General features: G+C 40.3%; 1 protein-coding gene across 1 annotated transcript in view; it reads left to right on the top strand.

Moving 5' to 3' along the window:
* The window catches only part of LOC145234389 (uncharacterized), a 44494-nt gene extending 27763 nt beyond the window's left edge, over positions 1-16731 (top strand). Inside the window, exons 54-89 of the mRNA XM_080099126.1 lie at positions 29-69; positions 231-420; positions 655-762; positions 845-882; positions 1115-1301; positions 1405-1442; positions 1687-1879; positions 1948-2040; positions 2342-2436; positions 2493-2648; positions 2925-3156; positions 3573-3788; positions 3959-4159; positions 4234-4325; positions 4389-4485; positions 4550-4654; positions 4728-6938; positions 7019-7126; positions 7251-7288; positions 7355-7541; positions 7663-7700; positions 7846-8038; positions 8110-8202; positions 8265-8359; positions 8417-8572; positions 8638-8869; positions 8959-9174; positions 9244-9444; positions 9513-9601; positions 9658-9757; positions 10009-10113; positions 10182-14841; positions 14948-15116; positions 15296-15430; positions 15497-15690; positions 16086-16731. Of these exons, the coding sequence (XP_079955252.1) occupies positions 29-69; positions 231-420; positions 655-762; positions 845-882; positions 1115-1301; positions 1405-1442; positions 1687-1879; positions 1948-2040; positions 2342-2436; positions 2493-2648; positions 2925-3156; positions 3573-3788; positions 3959-4159; positions 4234-4325; positions 4389-4485; positions 4550-4654; positions 4728-6938; positions 7019-7126; positions 7251-7288; positions 7355-7541; positions 7663-7700; positions 7846-8038; positions 8110-8202; positions 8265-8359; positions 8417-8572; positions 8638-8869; positions 8959-9174; positions 9244-9444; positions 9513-9601; positions 9658-9757; positions 10009-10113; positions 10182-14841; positions 14948-15116; positions 15296-15430; positions 15497-15690; positions 16086-16242 (11459 nt within the window). The 3' untranslated portion in view covers positions 16243-16731. The remainder of the gene's footprint in view (positions 1-28; positions 70-230; positions 421-654; positions 763-844; positions 883-1114; positions 1302-1404; positions 1443-1686; positions 1880-1947; positions 2041-2341; positions 2437-2492; positions 2649-2924; positions 3157-3572; positions 3789-3958; positions 4160-4233; positions 4326-4388; positions 4486-4549; positions 4655-4727; positions 6939-7018; positions 7127-7250; positions 7289-7354; positions 7542-7662; positions 7701-7845; positions 8039-8109; positions 8203-8264; positions 8360-8416; positions 8573-8637; positions 8870-8958; positions 9175-9243; positions 9445-9512; positions 9602-9657; positions 9758-10008; positions 10114-10181; positions 14842-14947; positions 15117-15295; positions 15431-15496; positions 15691-16085) is intronic.
* Positions 16732-20332: the final 3601 nt, after the last annotated feature.

Here is a 20332-nt window from a genome sequence, read left to right as displayed (position 1 = left end):
TTGTTGTAACATTTGCTGTTTTTTGCAGTGAAACCACCATGTGTAGACCCAGAAGGATCGCCATTTACGGTACGTATTGTTGAAACTATTTTTGTACCAGCTAAAATGTTTTTAAAACGAAATAGCATTATAGCAATGAGCTCGATGGTGATACATCATAACCATACCGTGTTTTTAGCTTTTAAAAATTCTAAAGCAAACCTTATTTGATATATACCGTTTGGCTTCAGGGAAGTCTAAGCTACGAGTATGAGGACGAATGTTGCACGCGAACATGTGTCGAAGAAGGCGATAAGGCTGTAATGGTTACTAAGTGCTTTGAGCAAAGTTGTAGCTACGTTTGTGAAGGGGAATTCTATCGAACGGTCATGAAGAATACCTGGCAAACAACACAACCCTGTTGTTGGGACTACGATTGCGGTGTGTGTATTTGTATGTAGGGCTAGGTAAAATTATAGGTAATATTCCAACAAACGAACACACTTGTACTGTTTGCAGGAAACATTTCGGCTTCTGTTTTTTGCCATATTTTGTACCACACTACTTAAAATGCTAAGTCCTCTTAAAACGTGTCTGCAATAACGGAGCAAACAAACCCCTGTGTTTAGAAAAAATGTATGTTGTGATGGTATATTCTAATATGTTTTTTTACAGTTTGTGACAACACCACTTGTCCGAGTAAGATTTGTCCTCCTGCAGCCGACGTAGTTTTGGTGAAAAAGGCTGACGGAATTAAAGAGTGCTGTGACAAATACGAGTGCAGTAAGTTTGTACTTTTGAAACGTTACTGTACATACAAAAGTTGGTTGCATTTGAAAAACGATTATGTGATTTTTTTCCACAGAAAGTGCAAGATGCATCTATCGCGGAGAGTCTTATAAGGTAACTTATAATGTGATTAAACACTGAGAAAGAAACGTGCTTTAACGTCCTTGGGCACCTTTTTTTCTAAAATGGTAGCTGAAAGATGATTCTCTTTTAAAAAAATTCAAAACAAATTGTAATTTGTTTGTTTTAACCTTCAGTTTTACCAGTGGTCTGATATTTAAAATTAACATAAAATTTTTCAAACGAATGTTATTGAACGCCACTACAAAAACACAAATATTTGTAGCCAAACGCCACCTGGGTTGATGACTGCTCGCAATACACTTGCCTTTACAACGATACATCAAGTTTTTACGAGTCTGAGTTTGACGGGTACAAACCTTGTGAAGACCCTGAAGCCTGTCCGGACCAACGATATGTGCAAGTAGAAAACTCCATTCAGGAAGATCCATGTTGCAAGTCATACTACTGCGGTAAGTTCGTCCGTTTATTACATGTCGCAGTGTTAATAGGTAAACGTTTTTGCTGTGATCAGTAGGCCTGTAGTTCTAATAAGTAACTTTTGAATGTTTACAGAGTGCAAATACTACGTTGTCAACGAAACACTGCAGACAGTAAGTGGTATTGTTATTAGTTTTTTTTTTAAAACTAAATTTTTCTCTGCGATGTTTATGACCGTCATAAATTTACAGCCAATAAACTTGCGTTAACTTTTGTGCAAATTGCCCGTTACTTCAACTTTTGCTGCAACTCCAAAAACTTCAAACTTGTTATATATGGAAACACATGAAGCCTTGGCGTACTGTGTGTACTGAAAAGTATAACATAATTGTAAATTAATAAAAAATACCAATAAAGGTGGGTTATGAATACGATTACCCGGAGAATCCCGAATGCTACACAATTAAAGTCGTCCAACGTGAAGCGAACCAGTGTCCTGAAACTGTAAGGGAAGAAAAGTTCGAATGCGAAGATGAAGTTACATGCGGAGATTGTCAAGATAAAGAACTCGTGAGCAATGATACGTGCTGTGGCCCCGTCTATCAATGCGGTAACAAACTATATTTTGATCTTTATATATGTTTTTCTGTTATTAACTAAGTTTCTGCATTTGTTTAGTGGAAAAGACCTGTGAAAACGTAACATGCATTGAAGATCAAGAGAAGGTCCTTGTATCGAATTCATCGTGTTGTGACGAATATAAATGTGTCTGTAAGGAACTTTACTTTTAAGTTGTACATACCATAATTTTACATTTATTCTGGGTGGGCAGAACATTGCCCAACCTGAGGTAATTTTTGTTGTGAATTTGCCTGCGTGAAATAGTTTCATTATAAATATTGTTGTTTTGTGTTGTTGTCGTTCGCTATTAGGTTTAACCGATTAGGTTGCGATAGTTTACCCTAATTTTGTTGCTCGTATTGAAGCACAAGTTGCGTTACATTACCAATAGCCCATACAGACTTAAAATTCGCCACTAAAACACACTTCATACATACTAACAATTATTTAGGTAAATGTAAGGATCTAAATACAAATTTTGCCGGGAGCTATCGATGTCGGAATCGGTTTAATCTAGTTGGGAACTGCACCTTTTTGTTATCAAAGGTTTGTAACTTGTTTAGTACAACATTAATTGATTAATTAGTTCTTTTTCTCCACAGGACATTGACAGCGATCGTTTTGAGGTGCTTGTGGAGCAGGGTCTTTGCTACCAAATATATCCAAATGATATATACACATCCAACCAGAAATGCTACAAAAAGCTAACTATCCGATACAAGGCAAACCAATTTGAACTTTTTACAACGTCCGGAGAGGTAGGCTGGAATTTAACTTTGAATGTCGTACGTTACCGAGAATTTAGATTCATAGTTCGCAAACTTTCAAAGCCAATTGCACACCAATTGTAAGTGTTTTTCTCAACCTTAAAAAGTTTTTGATTTTGTATAAAATTTCGACATTAAAAGTGAAATACTGAATAACACTGTTGATCGTAAACACCCATGCATCTTATTTCTTGGCAAAATTATAAAAGTCACCATTCTAGTTCTACTTAAAACATCCTTTTATCATTCTAGTTCTACTTAAAACAGGTTTTGTTGAATGGAAACGAGCTCTCAAATTATAATGAATACCATGTCAAAGTTTACCGGGGTTTTGTGACTCGAAACGATGTGAGATATGTCGCGTTTCTGCTCATCTGGCTAAAGCAGGAAGAAACGATAGTGTATTACCGGAATCCTAATATTGGGCGAGTTACTAACGCCATTGGAACAATCGATATCTATTTAACAGTGCGGGCGACTGGAACCACTGGATTATGTGGTAAGTACCAGTTAACCAGCAGTTAGATCAGTTTTCAACCTGCGTACCGTGGTACCTTCCACCGTAAGAGATCTCAAAGTGAGGCACGAGATTTTAGTGTTTGATATAGAACTTGTGGTGGCTGTGGCATACAGAATTTTTTGTTGACCTAGTGGTCTGTGCAAGCCAGCCAGCCAATACATCACTTACCATATTTTATTAAAGTATTGTGTAATGACCACTCTTTTACTCGCCCCGATTAAAAATAAGTTGTGAAATCATGAAGTAAATTGGCATGTACTGTAGTTACGTATAGTTAGGATCCAGACGGTCATTACATTTTAGGTAGTTGGGGTTGCCCCTTTTTCCCCGTACAAGGGTATACCACGGATAAAAAAGTTTATGAAAAACTTGGTTGACTAAGGTAATCTCAACAGGAAATTGCAACGGTGGTCCGGAGACTGAATGTCCTTCAATCGGGGAACTGATCACAACGGATTACCAACAAGATTCAACTTGTCTTCCTCCATGTGGATATGGCGACACTTGTGAAGAGGAAAGATGTCAAACAGTCAGTCCGTGCATTGTATGTCGAAATTGCTCGTACTTCGGATACAGCGACCCATGTGATGCTCTTGACGACCCACTGTTTGGTAACTATACTTTTTCAAGCAAACACGTATGGCAACAATTAAAAGTTTATTACAAGTACTATTAACTGTAATTGACATGTGCTTAAAATGCAGTTTTTCGTTATTGTTATGATATGACATTGTGGGTTCTAACTATTAGTATTGTTGAGAAAGTTATCAATTGTCTTTAGACTCCTGCAATGCGGCCGGAAACCGCTCAGAATTAAAGTCAATGTGTTATGAGGAACAATGTTTTTACGAGAATGACACCGCAGAAGCAATTGAAGCCCAATGCAATGTTTGTTCATCGAAATTTATCCAGCAACACATTACTCACTGTCAAAACAATGGGTTTTGCGAGAATTACGTAAAGAAGCTGGACTGTGACGAAGGTAGGGTTACTGCCAATATACGTTTTCGATTACTGGCAATATATTATTATTAACGCTTTTATTTGTCTTAAAAGGTGATGAAACTTGCGAAGCCCATGAGGTTTTTAAGGAATGCATTAACAGTTGCGATGCTATTAAGACGTGCGAGGATGTTACATCAAGTCAGGTTAGTACTTCACTTTAACTGTTTACAAAATTGTTGCACGGTTTTATTATACAACTTGTTTAGGCTGATGCGTGTATTCCGGCCACAGTGTCGACGTGTACCTGTCCTGACGGTTACGTTTATCGAAGCAAAGACAATCTGGCTTGTGTAGTGGAAGAATGTGAGAAAAATCCACTTTTTGTAACTTATGTCATTCTTTTAACGTCTAATTATTTAAATTATAGGTTGTGAATGTCCTGAGCCACCAGTCTGCGAGGAGGGACCCAATTATGCCCCAGTCTCTAGCGGCGTCGATAATTGTTTGTGTCCAAACTTCACTGACGAATGCTGTAAGTATGCCTATGAAAACGTTCGGACTTACATTTGTACCAATTTTACTAACTAAGCGGTAATGCCTTTCAGATTGCTGCCCGATTTGCAGACATCCTGTTACTGGCGGTGAGATTTACCCGGGCAAGTCGAGTCCAACCGAGGACGGATGTGGAGTGTACATTTGTCCTGAACACGATAACGAAACCAATCCTAACTGCAAAACGCTCCAAGCTTACTATCGAGATAATCCTTGCCCAACCGCGACTTGCAAAGGTCAAAAAGTACCACGATATGAAGACAACCCGGGATATTGCTGCCCTGCAGTAAAATGTGTATGTCCCGAGTACGACGAACCAAACTGCAACGGGACGTATGAAGTTATAAAGTACACTGAAGATGAATGTCCCAAACCAACATGTGTTTGCGAATGTCCACATGTTGATGCCAACTGCACACATAGTCCTGGATGCAAAGTGAAACTAAACTACGTATCTGCTGCTGAGTGTGGTTGTGTTGAATCGTGGGAATGTGTTACCGATCCACAGCTTTGTCCAGATCCTCCTATATGTGCCAAGTGTCATGAATTATCGACAACCAAATCGATTCCCGGAACATATGAATGTGATGCAGATTGCAATGTCTATCAATGTCGACCTACGACGTGTCCAGATTACACATCTCCATCTCTACCGTGTGGAAAATACAAGAAATTTGTCACTGAATATTCGGCCGATGACGAAAATCTATGTTGTCCTAAGGGAAGTTGTGTTTGCAAACCGAAACTTGAACTACAAGAAGAATGTGATCAGTGGTCCGACTTTACTTGTGAAGTTGGTTATATACGTCAGAGAACTAATGATGAAACAGAATGTTGTCCTCAATATGAGTGCGTTTGTAATGATGCTGCTTGTCCTTCAGCTCCAGACTGCGACTATAAAGCTCTTCAAACGTATCCACCAACAGATTCTGGTTCCCATAACGACAAATGTTGTTATTCATACGACTGCACTTGTGTTGGTGTCGTATGCGAAGGAGAGATTGATTCTTGTCCAGAATACAAAAAGTTATCGGAGTCAGAAAACGAAGATAATGAATGTTGCCCACTCCAATCTTGTGTGTGTGATCCAAACCAATATCCAGATGAATACGATTTACCACAAGTCAAACCCTCTCCTGATGGAACTTGTACATTACCAGGCCAGGTACCAAATCCTGTGTACGACACGTCTGGCTGTTTGGGTAAATGTATTTGCTATCCACCTGGTCAATTACCTGCCAATTGCCCGCAGTACGCAGCATTTAAAGCAGCTTGTCCATATCCAAAAGTCATTAAGTCTTCTCCCGGTCCGGCCGATGATTTGGATTTCGTTTGCTGCCCCTCATACAAATGTGTGTGTCCAGAATGTGGTGAAGATTATGTGACAAAGGAAGAATTAGAAAGTCAACTGGAAATAGCTGAAATAGTTATTCCCAAATCTCCAGCTTCCGAGTGTTGTCAAGAATACGAAAAGATTTGCGATCCAAATGCCCGAACCAATCCCAATTGCACTTCAACTTATCCAGTCTGTGAAACAGGATATAAATCCAGTCGTGACAGTGAAGACAACGGATGTTGTCCATCTTACTCTTGCATTTGTGACTTGGATCTTTGTGATGCCTCGCCAGTTTGCACAGGAAATAAGGTTCTTAGTAGTTCACGAGGTGGTGGAGAGTGTTGCACAACATATGCATGCATTTGTCCACCCGATCCCAATGAAGACCTAGTTTGCATTGCTCCCAAAGTTGAAGCCTACACCGAAACAGAATGTCCGCAGAAACAATGCAGATGTCCGGATGATTGCCCGAAGGAAGCCACAATTGATTGTACCGACAAACCTGGTTGTCGTGCGGTGGTGGACGCCAGAGATGAATGTGGATGTGCAATTAACTCGACATGTGTTGGAGATCCAGCACCTTGCGATGATCCACCTAATTGCCCGACTTGTTATTCATCCATCCAAGTCGACACTGTGATAGTCGTTGGCGATTGCAACTCAACCTGTCCCAAGTACCAATGTCAAAAAGACCCGTGTCCTGTCTACGATGCTCCATCCTGTTCGAAATATCAACAACAGACTCAGCATTACTCGAACGAAGACACCGGCAAATGTTGTGACAGATATGGTTGCGAGTGTAAACAAAGTGCGGGTCTAGAGGAAGTATGTGACCAATGGTTTGATTTCACTTGTCGGAGTGATCAAAAACGACAATATTTGGGCTTGGCTGATGGATCATACGGATGTTGTCCTGCCTATGACTGTGGTATGTTTTACTTAGTTAATTTTTTGTTGTGCTACCATTGGCATTTTGTTTTTAAAACACAAAAACGATTATTTTTTCAGTGTGTGACTATTCCAAATGCGAACAAAACAAGTGCGATTCTACAGAGGAGTTGACGATTGTCAGTGTAGCTGACGGTGTAAATCAATGTTGCAATGAGACTGAGTGTAGTAAGTAGCACATTTCTTGTTTGTATTTGATGAGTGTTATTTCAAATGATTTTTGGTGGGATGCAAACCCCTTTCAAGTTGTTGATGTTAATTTTGATAACCATTACACTTTTTGTCATTACAGAAAGCGTACGTTGCATGTACAAAGGGAAATATTATGAGGTATGGTCATTTATTTTCAGAACCACTGAATCTTGTTATATGCACTAGGTAATTTAATTTTTTTAGCCGGATGAGAAATGGGAAGATGATTGTTCGTACTATTCTTGCCTGCAAAACACGTCAACTAATGTGTTCGAAACATCCTACGATGGCGATACAAGTTGTCCAGATGGGACCGAATGTCCCAATCGTCAATATGTGAAAATAGAGAACACTACCATAGACGATAAATGCTGCAAATATTATTACTGTGGTAAGTGGACGAGTAATGTAACAATACTAACAAACACATAGCTTTGTATTAAACGTAATTCTGCAAACATTTATGATACGGTCATACTTTGAACTAATGAAATATTTTGTTTTGTGAACAGAATGCAAATATGCGGACATCAACGGAAGTCTACAATCGGTTGGTCTTGTTGTAAAATAAATCTTACACATTATCTCGACTAAAGCGTTTGTGACAAGCAAAACGTTTCCTATTTCTATTTTAACTTTGTTGTTGTTCGGTCGTTTAGTTTATTTGTTCAACCAGTTCATTTTTTACAACGTAGGTCGGTTACGAGTATGATGATCCTGAGAATCCCGAGTGCTACAAAATCAAAATCGTCCAACGAGAAGCGAACAAGTGTCCGGAAAAAGAGAGGGAAGAAAAATTCGAATGCGAAGATGAAGTTACATGCGGAGAATGTCAAGAGAAAGAACTCGTGCGTGATGATCCTTGCTGTGGCCCCGTATACCAATGCGGTGAGGTTTAAGCTTTATTTTCTGATTTCCCTAGTTGTTTAAATGGCGTCACCAATTTTTATCCCTTCCAGTTGACAAGACATGCGCAAATGTAACTTGCAGCTACGACCAAGAAAAGGTTTTTGCTTCAAACACAAGTTGCTGTGACGAATATAAATGCATCTGTAAGTAACTGAACTACTCCATAAGGCAACTTTAAATTGTTACTTGTCACATGCTCTGATAGGCAAATGCCGAGACCTCGGAACATCAAATTCCTGGAGATATCGCTGTCGACAGCAATTTAACCTAGTTGGCAATTGCACGTATCTTTTAACAAGGGTTGGTAGTTTCTACTTATTTCTACAATAGGACATTATCTAAGATTTCTGTATAAAGGATATTGAAAGTGATCGATTCGAGGTGTTGGTGGAGCAAGCTCATTGCGCACAACTTTTACCAAGTGGAACATACACATCTAACCAACTGTGCTACAAAAAGCTGACTATTCGTTACAAGAAAAATCGCTTCGAACTATTTCCAACAACAGGAAAAGTAGGTTATTTGGATGATTAAAGCGGTTTAATATACATTACTTAAATTGTGTGTACGGTGTGCAGGTTTTGTTGAATGGAAACGAAGTCAAGGAATATCACAACTACGGCGTCCACATATACCGAGGCACAGTAAACCGTGGCTCTATTAAATATGTTGTTTACGTCGTATTGTGGCTCAAGGAGGAAAGTACTGTAATTTACTATCGAAATCCTGACATCGGACGAAATGTCAATGCTGTGGGCGTCATTGACCTGTTCTTATCTGCGCGAAGCACCGGAACAATGGGATTGTGCGGTAAGATTATTTTTTTTCATTCCACCCTTTCTTTTGTGCTTGAAGCCTATAATGTAGATGGCTTGCAATGTTACTTCGAAAATTTTCAGGTAATTGTGGGGATGGACCTGAATACGAATGTCCGACGTTTGACCCTGTTGTCGTCACTGATTACCAACAAGATTCAACTTGTCTTCCTCCGTGTGGATATGGCAACACTTGTGACGAGGAAAGATGTCAAACAGTCAGTCCGTGCATTGTTTGTCGAAATTGCTCGTACTTCGGATACAGCGACCCATGTGATGCTTTGAACGACCCCGTTTTCGGTAACCTGTTTGTTTATGTGCCTTAATTAAAAATCCTTGGCTTCTTTTTATTAGAAAATTTGTTTTCAGACGACTGTCACCAAGGGGCTAACCTAACGGAACTGCGTGAACTGTGTAGTCAGGAGCAGTGCTTTTTTGACAATGAGACTGCATCAGCTGTCGAAGCGCAATGTAACGTTTGCACATCGCGTTTCATTCAGCAACATGTCACCCAATGTAGAAACAAAGGCAGTTGTGGCAATTACCAAAAGGCCTTGGACTGCGACGAAGGTACTTATGATTACAATTTACTGATATACCTTTGCAAAAATGCATATATGTTAATTATTTGTCCGCAGGTAACGTAAGTTGCACCGGAATTGAAGTCTACCGTGAGTGCATTGACTCTTGCACCGCAAGTAAAAGTTGTTTTAATCTCACAACACAGGTGAGAAAAATCCTCATGACTAAAAGTATAAAATGTCTAAATTAACATTTTTGCAGGACCCAACTATCTGCACCAATGTACCGGTCTCGGCGTGTACTTGTCCAGACGGTTACGTGTATCGCAGTGATGAAAATAAAGAATGCATCAAAGAGGAATGTAAGCACTGGTTGTTTAAAACATAACAAAAGTTTAAAATTTACCTTTACGTATTGTTATTTACATACATATTGTTACACATTACAAACATCCTTAAAAGCGCCATAAACTTTCTTTGTTCTGATGATTTGTAAGAAGTTCGTCGATTTCGACATTCAAAAGTGTTTCTACTTTTTCTGAAAGTTAGCAACCAGCTTACTATGAAATACATGACAATCAAGCTTTTATAATCAATTTCATCCCATTTCCAGGTTGCAACTGTCCAGCTCCACCAGTTTGTGAGGAAGGCAATAATTACGCACCAGTGGAGGATGGAGTTGATGAATGTGGGTGTCAGACCTACACTGATGAATGCGGTAAATAATAAGCTTACAAGTGTCATAGTTGTACTGATTTTGCAATGACAGATATGTATTTTACTTAGTGTGCTGCCCTCTCTGTCGCAATCCGGTCAACAGCAAACCGATCAAACCAGGAACAACAGTTCCATCTGAGGATGGTTGTGGTGTTTACGTCTGTGCAGAGTACAACGCAGCTACCAACACCAACTGTGAAACTTATCAGGCCTACTATCAGCAAAACACGTGTCCAACTAAGGTATGCGAAGGTCAAAAGAGTGCACAATATGTCGATCAACCTGGTTACTGCTGCCCTGAAGTCAAGTGCGTTTGTCCAAAATATGATAAGCCTATATGTGAAGGGAAATACGAAGTAATTATATACACCGAAGGAGAATGTCCTAAACCTACATGTGTTTGTGATTGTCCACATGTTGATGCCAACTGCACACATAGTCCTGGATGTAAAGTAAAATTAAACTACGCATCTGCTGCTGACTGTGGTTGCGTCGAGTCATCGGAATGTGTTCCCGATCCACAACTTTGTCCAGATCCTACTATATGTGGTGACTGTCACGAATTATCGACAACCAAATCTATTCCCGGAACTTATGAATGTGATGCAGATTGCAATGTCTATCAATGTCGCCCCAAGACATGTCCAGAGTACATTTCCCCATCACTGCCTTGCGAAAAATACAAGAAATTTGTCACTGAGTATGCACCCGAAGACGAAAATCTGTGTTGTCCAATAGGAAGTTGCGTTTGTAAACCAAATCTTGAACTACAAGAAGAATGTGATCAGTGGTCCGACTTTACTTGCGAGTATGGTTACATTCGGCAGAGGACTAATGACGAAACAGAATGTTGTCCTCAATATACATGTGTTTGCAATTATGCGGCTTGTGCTGCGGTACCTGATTGCGAGTACAAAAAACTACAAACACATCCGCCATCAGAATCTGGCTCGCACAATGATAAATGTTGTTCATCATACGACTGCACTTGTGTCGGTGTTATATGTGAAGGAGAGATTGATTATTGTCCAGAGTACAAAAAGTTATCGGAGTCAGAAAACGAAGATAATGAATGTTGTCCACTTCAATCTTGTGTGTGTGATCCAAACCAATATCCAGATGAATACGATTTACCACAAGTAAAACCCTCTCCTGATGGAACTTGTACATTACCAGGCCAGGTACCAGATCCTGAGTACGACACGTCTGGTTGTTTAGGTAGATGTGTTTGCTATCCACCTGGGCAACTGGCTGCCAGCTGCCCGCAGTATGCAGCAGTTAAAGAAGCTTGTCCGTCTCCCAAAGTTGTTCAGTCTTCTCCCGGGCCCGAAGATGATTTGGATTTCATTTGCTGCCCCTCATATAAATGTGTGTGTCCAGAATGCGGTGACGATTATGTGACAAAGGAAGAATTAGAAAGTCAATTGGAAACAGCCGAGATTGTTATTCCTAAGAGTCCAGCTACAGAATGCTGTCAAGAATACGAAAAGATTTGCGATCCAAATGGGGCAACCGATCCCAAGTGCACTTCAACTTATCCAGTCTGTGAAACAGGATACAAATCTAGTCGTGATAGTGAAGACAACGGATGTTGCCCATCTTACTCGTGCATTTGTGACTTGGATCTTTGTGATGCTTCGCCAGTTTGCACTGGAAATAAGGTCCTTAGTAGTTCACGGGGTGATGGAGAGTGTTGCACAACATACACATGCATTTGTCCACCTGATCCCACTGAAGATCTTGTATGCACCGCTCCAAAAGTTGAAGCCTACACTGAAACAGAATGTCCGCAGAAACAATGCAGATGTCCGGATGATTGCCCGAAGGAAGCCACAATTGATTGTACCGACAAACCTGGTTGTCGTGCGGTTGTGGACGCCAGAGATGAATGTGGATGTGCAATTAACTCGACATGTGTTGGTGATCCAGCACCATGCGACGATCCGCCAAACTGTCCTGACTGTTACTCTGCTGTGGTTGTTGCAACCAAGCTTGTTGTTGGAGATTGTAATTCTACGTGCAATTTATACAAGTGCAAACGCAATTCATGCCCACCAAAACAGAAGTTGCCTCCGATTTGCATATTTAACACTATTTCAGCAAACAATTCTGACCCATGCTGCCCAGTGACCGAAATCATTTGCCACTCAACTAAATGTCCGCGAGAGAAATGCAAAGAAGGTTATCATGCAGAACTTACTGATGAATTCTGGAGTAATGATCTTACCTGTGCGCCCGGCCTCGATTGTTGCCCAAAAGAAAAGTGTGTCTGCGACGTTTGTTTCTACAAAGAAACTCCTTACAAAGTAGGTGAACAGTGGATAGCTACCGGCTCTTGCAACGTCCTAATGTGTACGGGAGATTGGGACGGCGAATGTCACTCAATTTCGGAACGTGATCCATATTGCACACATACCTCAGAAAACGGAACTGAAGTTATTGTTGGCATTGGAGCGAAACTACCAGTGCCCAATGATCCTTGTAAATCTTTGGTTTGTCGAATTTCACCTCACTGCGAAACGTCATTCGTAGATGATATCGAAGTTTGTCCGCCAACGGCGCACTGCAATGTTTTCCAAACTAAACAAGTGGAACATCTACCTGGCGTTTGTTGCCCTAAAATCACTTGTCTGTGCAAACCATGTGATACCGACTATTCTACCTTACCTGGAGGCAATGAGACGGAATACCAGGTAGTTGTTAATCAAACTTTGGACGAAAACCCTAATCAGGTGTGTTGTCCGCGTTCAAAATACGACTGTGCTGGTCCTGAGGTCTTGTCGCAGGCCTGTCCCGAATGGAATACCTCGTGTCCGATTGGCAAAGAACGCCTTCGAACCAATGACAAAACGGAATGCTGCCCGTCATATATTTGTGTGTGTAAACCCGAGTGCAACACCAAGCTGTTTAATCCACCATCGGACCATCAATGTTACATCCGAATAAACAAAACTGTAGAGGAAAACCCGATTCAGGAATGCTGTCCTGCGTCCTATTTAGTCTGTGCAAACGATACAAGCTGTTGTGGATCCAGTTATGAAACATATGATCAAGTGGCAGCACTTCTTCAAACCGGTGAGGAGGTAGTTCGCAAGGAAGATAGTCATGAATGTTGTCCAGAATATGAGCGCGTATGCAAAGAGGATGTGGAGTCAAGTGAAACGTGTTCACCATACAACAAAACATGTCTAGTCGAATACAAAAGACAAAGAAAAACATTTGATGTTGGCTGTTGTCCATCGTATTCCTGTGTATGCGATACAGACCTTTGCCCAGCTAAACCTGTGTGCGAACCTCCACAAGAACACCAGATATCGGGCCAGACCGGCGCTTGCTGCAATACTTACGAATGTGTTTGCCCACCTGACGCAAACGCCACTCTGACTTGTGAACCTCCGGAGGAAGTATTTAAAAGGGGAACCGTGTGTCCGACCAACTACTGCAGATGTCCCGAAGCGCTTGAATGTGTGGTTAATCCCGACGTAGAAGAATGTGCGTCGAAGCCTGGTTGCCGACCTGAAGTCACAGAACGAGACGCCTGTGGTTGTGTTAAAGATTCAAAATGCGTTAACGATCCGACCTTATGCCCTCCCAAACCAACGTGTGACACTTGCTATGAAGCAACCTCCACTGGTTTCCATTCAGGAAAGGGAGATTGTGTACCTACGTGCGAAAGTTACACCTGTTCGAGAGTGTCTTGTCCCTACAACCCAACGCCCACGGTTTGCACACTGCAACAGGTCTACACTGTTTATGAAGACTGTTGCTCCACTCACACGATTGAGTGCAAGTCGAGCGCGTGTCCTGTCGTTAATTGTGATGAAGGTTACAAGAAGGTAATCGATGACGATTACGTGGATGGCGATTACGGATGTGCGCACGAACTAAACTGCTGCAGACGTGAAAGGTGTGTTTGTAACGTTTGTCGCCATGGGGAAGACACTTACAATTTAGACGATACTTGGACAGATCCCGAAGACCCATGTGTGCAATATCGCTGCAGCAACCAACGAGGAGCCGATTTGTGCTTCGTAGTCACTCTTATTCCACCAAACTGTGAACACGAAAGCGAGAGTTATCCTTTGGGAGCAATTGTGACGACCGAAAATCCATGTACTGTGCTGGTGTGCGTTAAAAAGATAATCAGTGGCGCCTGTTCACACGATTTCCAGCAACGGGCTGTAACCTGCCCAGAACCACAAGAATGTAACACCTATTATGAGGCCACTCCGACGTACCATTCATCTGTTTGTTGTCCTACCTATGAGTGTGGCTGCGAAGACTGTGGACCGGACTACGTTAAACCGGAGGATGTTCGAGACCCAGAATGGTACGAGGTTAAGCGAAGCCTAACTCTCGAAGAGAACCCGAACCAAGCATGCTGCCCGTTGGTTGAAATAGTTTGCAACGAATCTCAGTTCTACAGGTGTGAAGGTGCGCAGACGGTTTGTGAGTATGGAAAGGAAAAAGTGGAGTCAAAATCTGATCATCCGTGCTGCCCAAGTTACAGTTGCGTTTGCAAAGACTGCCGCGACTATCAAGAACCCGATCCAAATGATCTCCAACTCTGCGAGACGATTGTACCAAAGACAAATGATGAAAACCCAAACCAAAATTGTTGCCCGGAATCGAAGGTGGTTTGCAAGGATAAATCGTGTTGTACTGTAGGCAATTGTGGAGAATACGAGGAGGCTATAAATACTGGAACATATGATGGATGTTGCCCGGTGTAAGTGAATTTGTGCGGTGATATAGACTTTTAATGAAATAATTATAATGTGTTTTATGATGTATTTTGTTTGTAACAGTATTGTGATGATTTAATTTTTGCTTAGGTACGAGTGCAAGTGTAAACCAGTCAACGTTCTTTTCAACGAATGTCCCTCTTCCAACTTTACGTGCCCAGTGGGCTACAAGGCGATTCGAAACAACACGGTGGACCAGTGTTGTCCCGAATACTACTGCAAATGCGATAGCTGTGCATTGGAAGGAGTCGCGTATCCGGTATGTTTCGCGTATGTTTTTTAAGTAATGTTTATCTATTCCCTATTGAACAAAATGTAAGTTACAATCATATATATAAAGAAATCATATTTTCGTATTAGTTTTTTTTCTATCCTGGACTATACTAACTGAAAAAAAAATCTTGATTTCTAAATCGTATTTAATGTACACTTGCACAGGTGGGCTCAAAATGGTCGTCAAATGATGATCATTGCAGTGTGCTGGAGTGTCTTCAGTTTGAGTCTAACTGTCCATATATCAAGACCAGCGACAAATATACGTGTGAACCTGTTGACGCAGAAGAGTGCAGTAAGGTAAATCTGTTAGACACGACACTCGTCAAAGGCGTGATGCAAACACTTAACACATTATTTCGTTAGGCTGGTGGTCAACTCTTCCCCACCACTGCAAGCGAAGGGTGCTGCCAAGCCTGTAAGATGTGCACGCCCGAAGATACCGATGAGATAATTACAGTAACGCCACCAACACGGCCTGATATCACGTGCACTTCAAGTGACAAGGTCAACGTCCCGACATGCGTGGGATCTTGCAAGACAACGTCTGCTTACAATGTGTAAGTTTTCACCTTGCAAAAAATTGTCGTTTTATTTTATTATCTTAGTAATTATGTAAAAACTTCACATCTGCTTAAAAGCATTTCGACACTGCTTAAATATACATGTACAGACATTTTGCCTATCAGATCACTAGTCATGACTTTCTAACATGTCGAAATCGAAAATGTGGTACCTCGACCGCTGCATAGCCTGGTAGTGTACCAGAAAAAAGTTTACGTTTTTTGTGTATTTATGATTCCCCTATTTATCTAATTTAAAAAAGAATTATCCTCAGAAAGTGTTGTGAATTATGAGGAAAGCTTTGCAAGCTAAAAAACGATTAAAGCTTAACAATGGTGAAGTTGGATATGTAGATAAGAGCCTCACATGTTTAACTATGTGTATCTTGTAGTGAAACCGGTGACTTCGACTTATCGTGTCGTTGCTGCCACCCCATTCACACTCGTCCCGAGACCGTTGAGCTATCCTGCACTGACGGACTAGCCTATAACTTCGAATACGATTTCGTCGTCGAATGCGGTTGTCATGAAACCGAGTGCAAACAATAGAAATCAGTACCCTGAAAACAAATGATGATTTAACCTAGACGGACTGGAAACGAACTCACCAGATTTCGGAACTTTAGTTTTACTTTCTATGAAATGCGTAATCAACTTTTGTGCCAACCCGTTTTTCGTTCAATGACCGCGGAAACGAACCGACCCGAGTTTTGTCAACTTTTTATTTTTGCCATATTTAATCGCATTTAATCCTCTGATTATATAGATTTTCGTTGAGCGCTATAAAGTAGACTACCAAACATCTTGAATCTTATTAATTTTTTCAGTAAACGGCAGACAAAACCAGGAAATAACAACATGAATCTTTGCCAAAATTTTCAATATACATTTGGCGCTCATGCGAAAAGTTGTATGATCTATCTTTTATTTTTCTGCTGCATCACAAAACTTGTGGGTTGTGCGTTGGTGTTAAACCTAAGTTTGATGGAACCGTCGATTGTCGTCTAATGGTGAATGGAATACATAGCCCACAAACAAGCCGTCGTGTTTTTCATATTTCAGACCCGCTAATCCGCAATATAGCAGAAGGAAAAGCAAACTGACATAAAATCTAAATTTAAACTAAACAACAGTCACATTTAAAGTACAAGTTATAATTGCCCAGCAATAAAGTCCTTTTCAATAGAGGATTTTACTTTTGGGGCGTGCATTTACTAACCTGAAAGATAACATACATCCATAACTTCGTAGTCCTTATTTGGTAAAGTCACATCACATTGGTCATGTGGAATGTGTTTTTAAAAACAACGAACTGTGTGATCTGGAAAAACGACTGTTTACGCATGTGACACAATCAACACCCATGACAGGAAGGTTAGAAAAAACCAAACTGTAAAAAATGTAACAAAAAAAGACATAGGTGTCAATTTACGAGAATCGATATTTAAAACAGGTTGCTAAAGAAACGAGCAGTGTTTTGATATCCGTTTGTATAGTTTGTTTAGGTCCCAGAAGGTCACCTTGCAATGATTACAACCGCCCATGCTGGCAAGTCTAATAATGTGTCAATAAAACAAAAAAATCATGCATTTACAATTTAAATGAAGTTACTTTTGTGACGCCACAATACGAACCTTTTTTGTGATGCTAAATTTAACTGGAAATACAAACAACGAATTAGTTGTTATACTTTAATAAGGGTTTAATCAGGAACAAGTGATTTCCGAACACTCCACAGTCTACACCAGTGGTTCTCAACCTTTTTTGCTATGCGACCCCCTTCAGAGATTTTCTAACACAACGCGACCCCTTTATACACGCACACAAGAAGTTTAACTACCAGAATGTGTTGATTGTGTCATCACACATTTGCAATCTAACGTGGCTCCGATAGTTTTGCTGTACTCAAGAAAACCCTTAAAATTGTGTTTGTGGCTCATTTTCACTAACCATTTCACTATTTCGTGTTTTTTATGTTAAGAAAAGCCAAAAACTGCAATTATAGAAGTTTAGGCTACAATCGCAAATATTGTTGCGCCCGTGACAATCAGGCGGCAGTCCGAGAACTGAAAATTGCCCTTTGTCGTTCACGGGATTCGAACCCAGGATACTCCGCGGGAAGAAACCCGATCAGGTTTTGTACATGGGTCAGGCGCGCCAGGCCATTCGGCCAAGTTTCCTGTTGCGCCCGTTGTAGGTCAAACAATCGTGTGAGTTACTATGCTAAACAGAAGTCACAGGGAAAGTTTTTATGCTACTGATAAAATCATTCCGAGTTGAGTTGCGTCTTCGCGACCCCCTCAAAAGTGCTTGGCGACCCCTTTGGGGGTCGCGACCCCCAGGTTGAGAAACACTGGTCTACACTATGATTTGCTTTTGAAATGTGCCCAACTTTAGAGGAATAAGCCAAACTCTGTTGTTGCAGTGTAAATGGGTTTACTAATTTGGTGAATAAACGGTATTTTAAAAAACCTAAGCCAGCACTGATATTAACCAGATTACTTTAAAAACTAAGCAACGTGAAAAAAACAGAAGGGCCAAAGCACTGATATATAACAGACCACATGGGCCAAATTGTGACACAACTTGGCAGCACCCACAGGGTGCTGTACAATGATTTAATGTATCCATGACTGAACTAAATCATATGAAATACAACTTACCTGTTGTTGCACCGAAAATGTCTTCCTGATCATCATTTCGCAACACATTTAAAGTTATTTACTTAACTGCTACAAGAAAGTAAACAAAGGAAGATTGGGAATTGGGTCAAGTCCTTCATATTGGTGTTTAGTATTCATCCGCTACATCCTAAATGACATCAGGTTACTTTCTTGTTACTTTATCAACTGTTTTTGTTCGGGTTTGGGATAATTTTTTTAATAAAACTATTACAAACAATTGAAGAATAGCTATCGTTTAGCGCAGCGGTTCCCAAACTGGGGTCCGCGGTCCTTTAGGGGTCCCTGAGGCAATTTTGGGGGGACCGCGAAGCGGTTTAAGTAATTCTATAATCTTATTTGGCGTCAGTTTGTGCCACTAAATAAGTTTAAATCCAAGTAGAATTGAGAATCAACTGTCTCCATTGCTTAACAATAGCCTTTATTGAATGACAACTATCAAAAATGTAATTGTTCGCGCACAATTGTAGTGCATTTGTCTTGTCTGTGATGTCACAAGCTGTGTTTGGATGACTTTTATGCGAAATTTTGCATAACTAGCTAAAATCCTGAAATCAACTTTCGTTTTTATGAAATACACATTTAGGCTCAAGGACCGCGAGCCCTCAAAATAATGGCAAAGGGACCGTTTTGAAAAAAATATGAAAAAGTTTGGGAACCGCTGGTTTAGCGGGTTTCACAACAAACAGTGCAGTTTTCATATTCGTTTTATTGTTTGCTTTGAGGCGCAGAAATACAATTAGGTTGTATTTGTCACTACTCATGGGCAAAGCATTTTGCTTAGAGGACAAAAACGAGTTTTGGTAGGTAAATAAATGAACAAGTGCCATTTAAAGTCTTGCGATTAAAAATCTTTAGTTGTACCCTAATCTGGTATGATTAGGTGTCCTGTAAAAACGTTATTGTAACCTTTTTAACGCAGTCGATGACAAGAAATAATTGCTGGTGTTTACTTCTAATATTTTTGTGTTTTGAAAAAGAGTGATATCAATTTCACGATGACAACAATAAGCCTATTTCTTACCCTTTTGAAATGGACAAGTCCATGTATTCCTCTTTAAAAACGTGTTGCACTTACCTATTCTTATGTCTATTTTTCGAATCTAAACAACAGAGACTAAATGGATTATTATATTTAACAAGGTTACGTGATAAGTATACAGGCATATGCAAAAGTAACCCAGTCTTGCTCCATTTTGAAAAGCTGTTTTTAACTATAGCCTATTGCATAATTATGAAAATTAAGCGCACTAACACACGTACATTATCCAACACAGTGCTATAAAAAGAGGGGTGACTAAAATATACAGGATCATTTGGTGCCCATTGAAATCATTCAGTCTACCTTTTATCGCTTGATGCACCTTAACATCACTTAGTGCGCTGTTTATCGCTTTAATTGGTGCGTCTTTTGCATCGCTTTGCTGTAAAGCAACCGTCCCCAAAAGCACTAAACTCAATCGAAATTTATTAGTTTTTTGGACTTGTAAGAGCGCCAACAAAGACGTGACTGTAAAGTTAACTGATATGAACTGTGCGGTTACTTATGCTCCAATACTGTTTGTAGGAAATACACAAATATACAAAAAAAAACGTTGTTGCTTCACAACTATTCAATTGGAATTTAACAGCATAGTCTTTTGCATGTTGCGCAATGTGGATTTTGCAAGAGTCCGAATTAGTCAGCGGAACTTCTGGAAATGATATTTAAATAATTATGATAGAGCGAATGATTTTGTTTCCTTTTCAATGACGACGGAACCGCTGTGTCATGCACTGATATCAGTGCCGGTTCCCAGCGATGTCAAGAATAATTGTTTAGTCCGTTCTGAAACTTTAACGAGACGGGCTTGATTTCTTCTCTAAGTTCGAAGTTTTGAGATTGCCGATTTAGCAAGGTATTTTATATTTTTATTGTTTTGAATTTTATATATTATAAAGCGTTTTGTTTTTCAAGT

Source organism: Phallusia mammillata, chromosome 6, assembly GCF_965637545.1.
Source record: "Phallusia mammillata chromosome 6, kaPhaMamm4.hap1.1, whole genome shotgun sequence".
In the NCBI taxonomy this organism is placed as follows: Eukaryota; Metazoa; Chordata; class Ascidiacea; order Phlebobranchia; family Ascidiidae; genus Phallusia; species Phallusia mammillata.
Note: the sequence above shows the minus strand (reverse complement) of the source record. Positions and strands in the feature narration are given on the sequence as shown.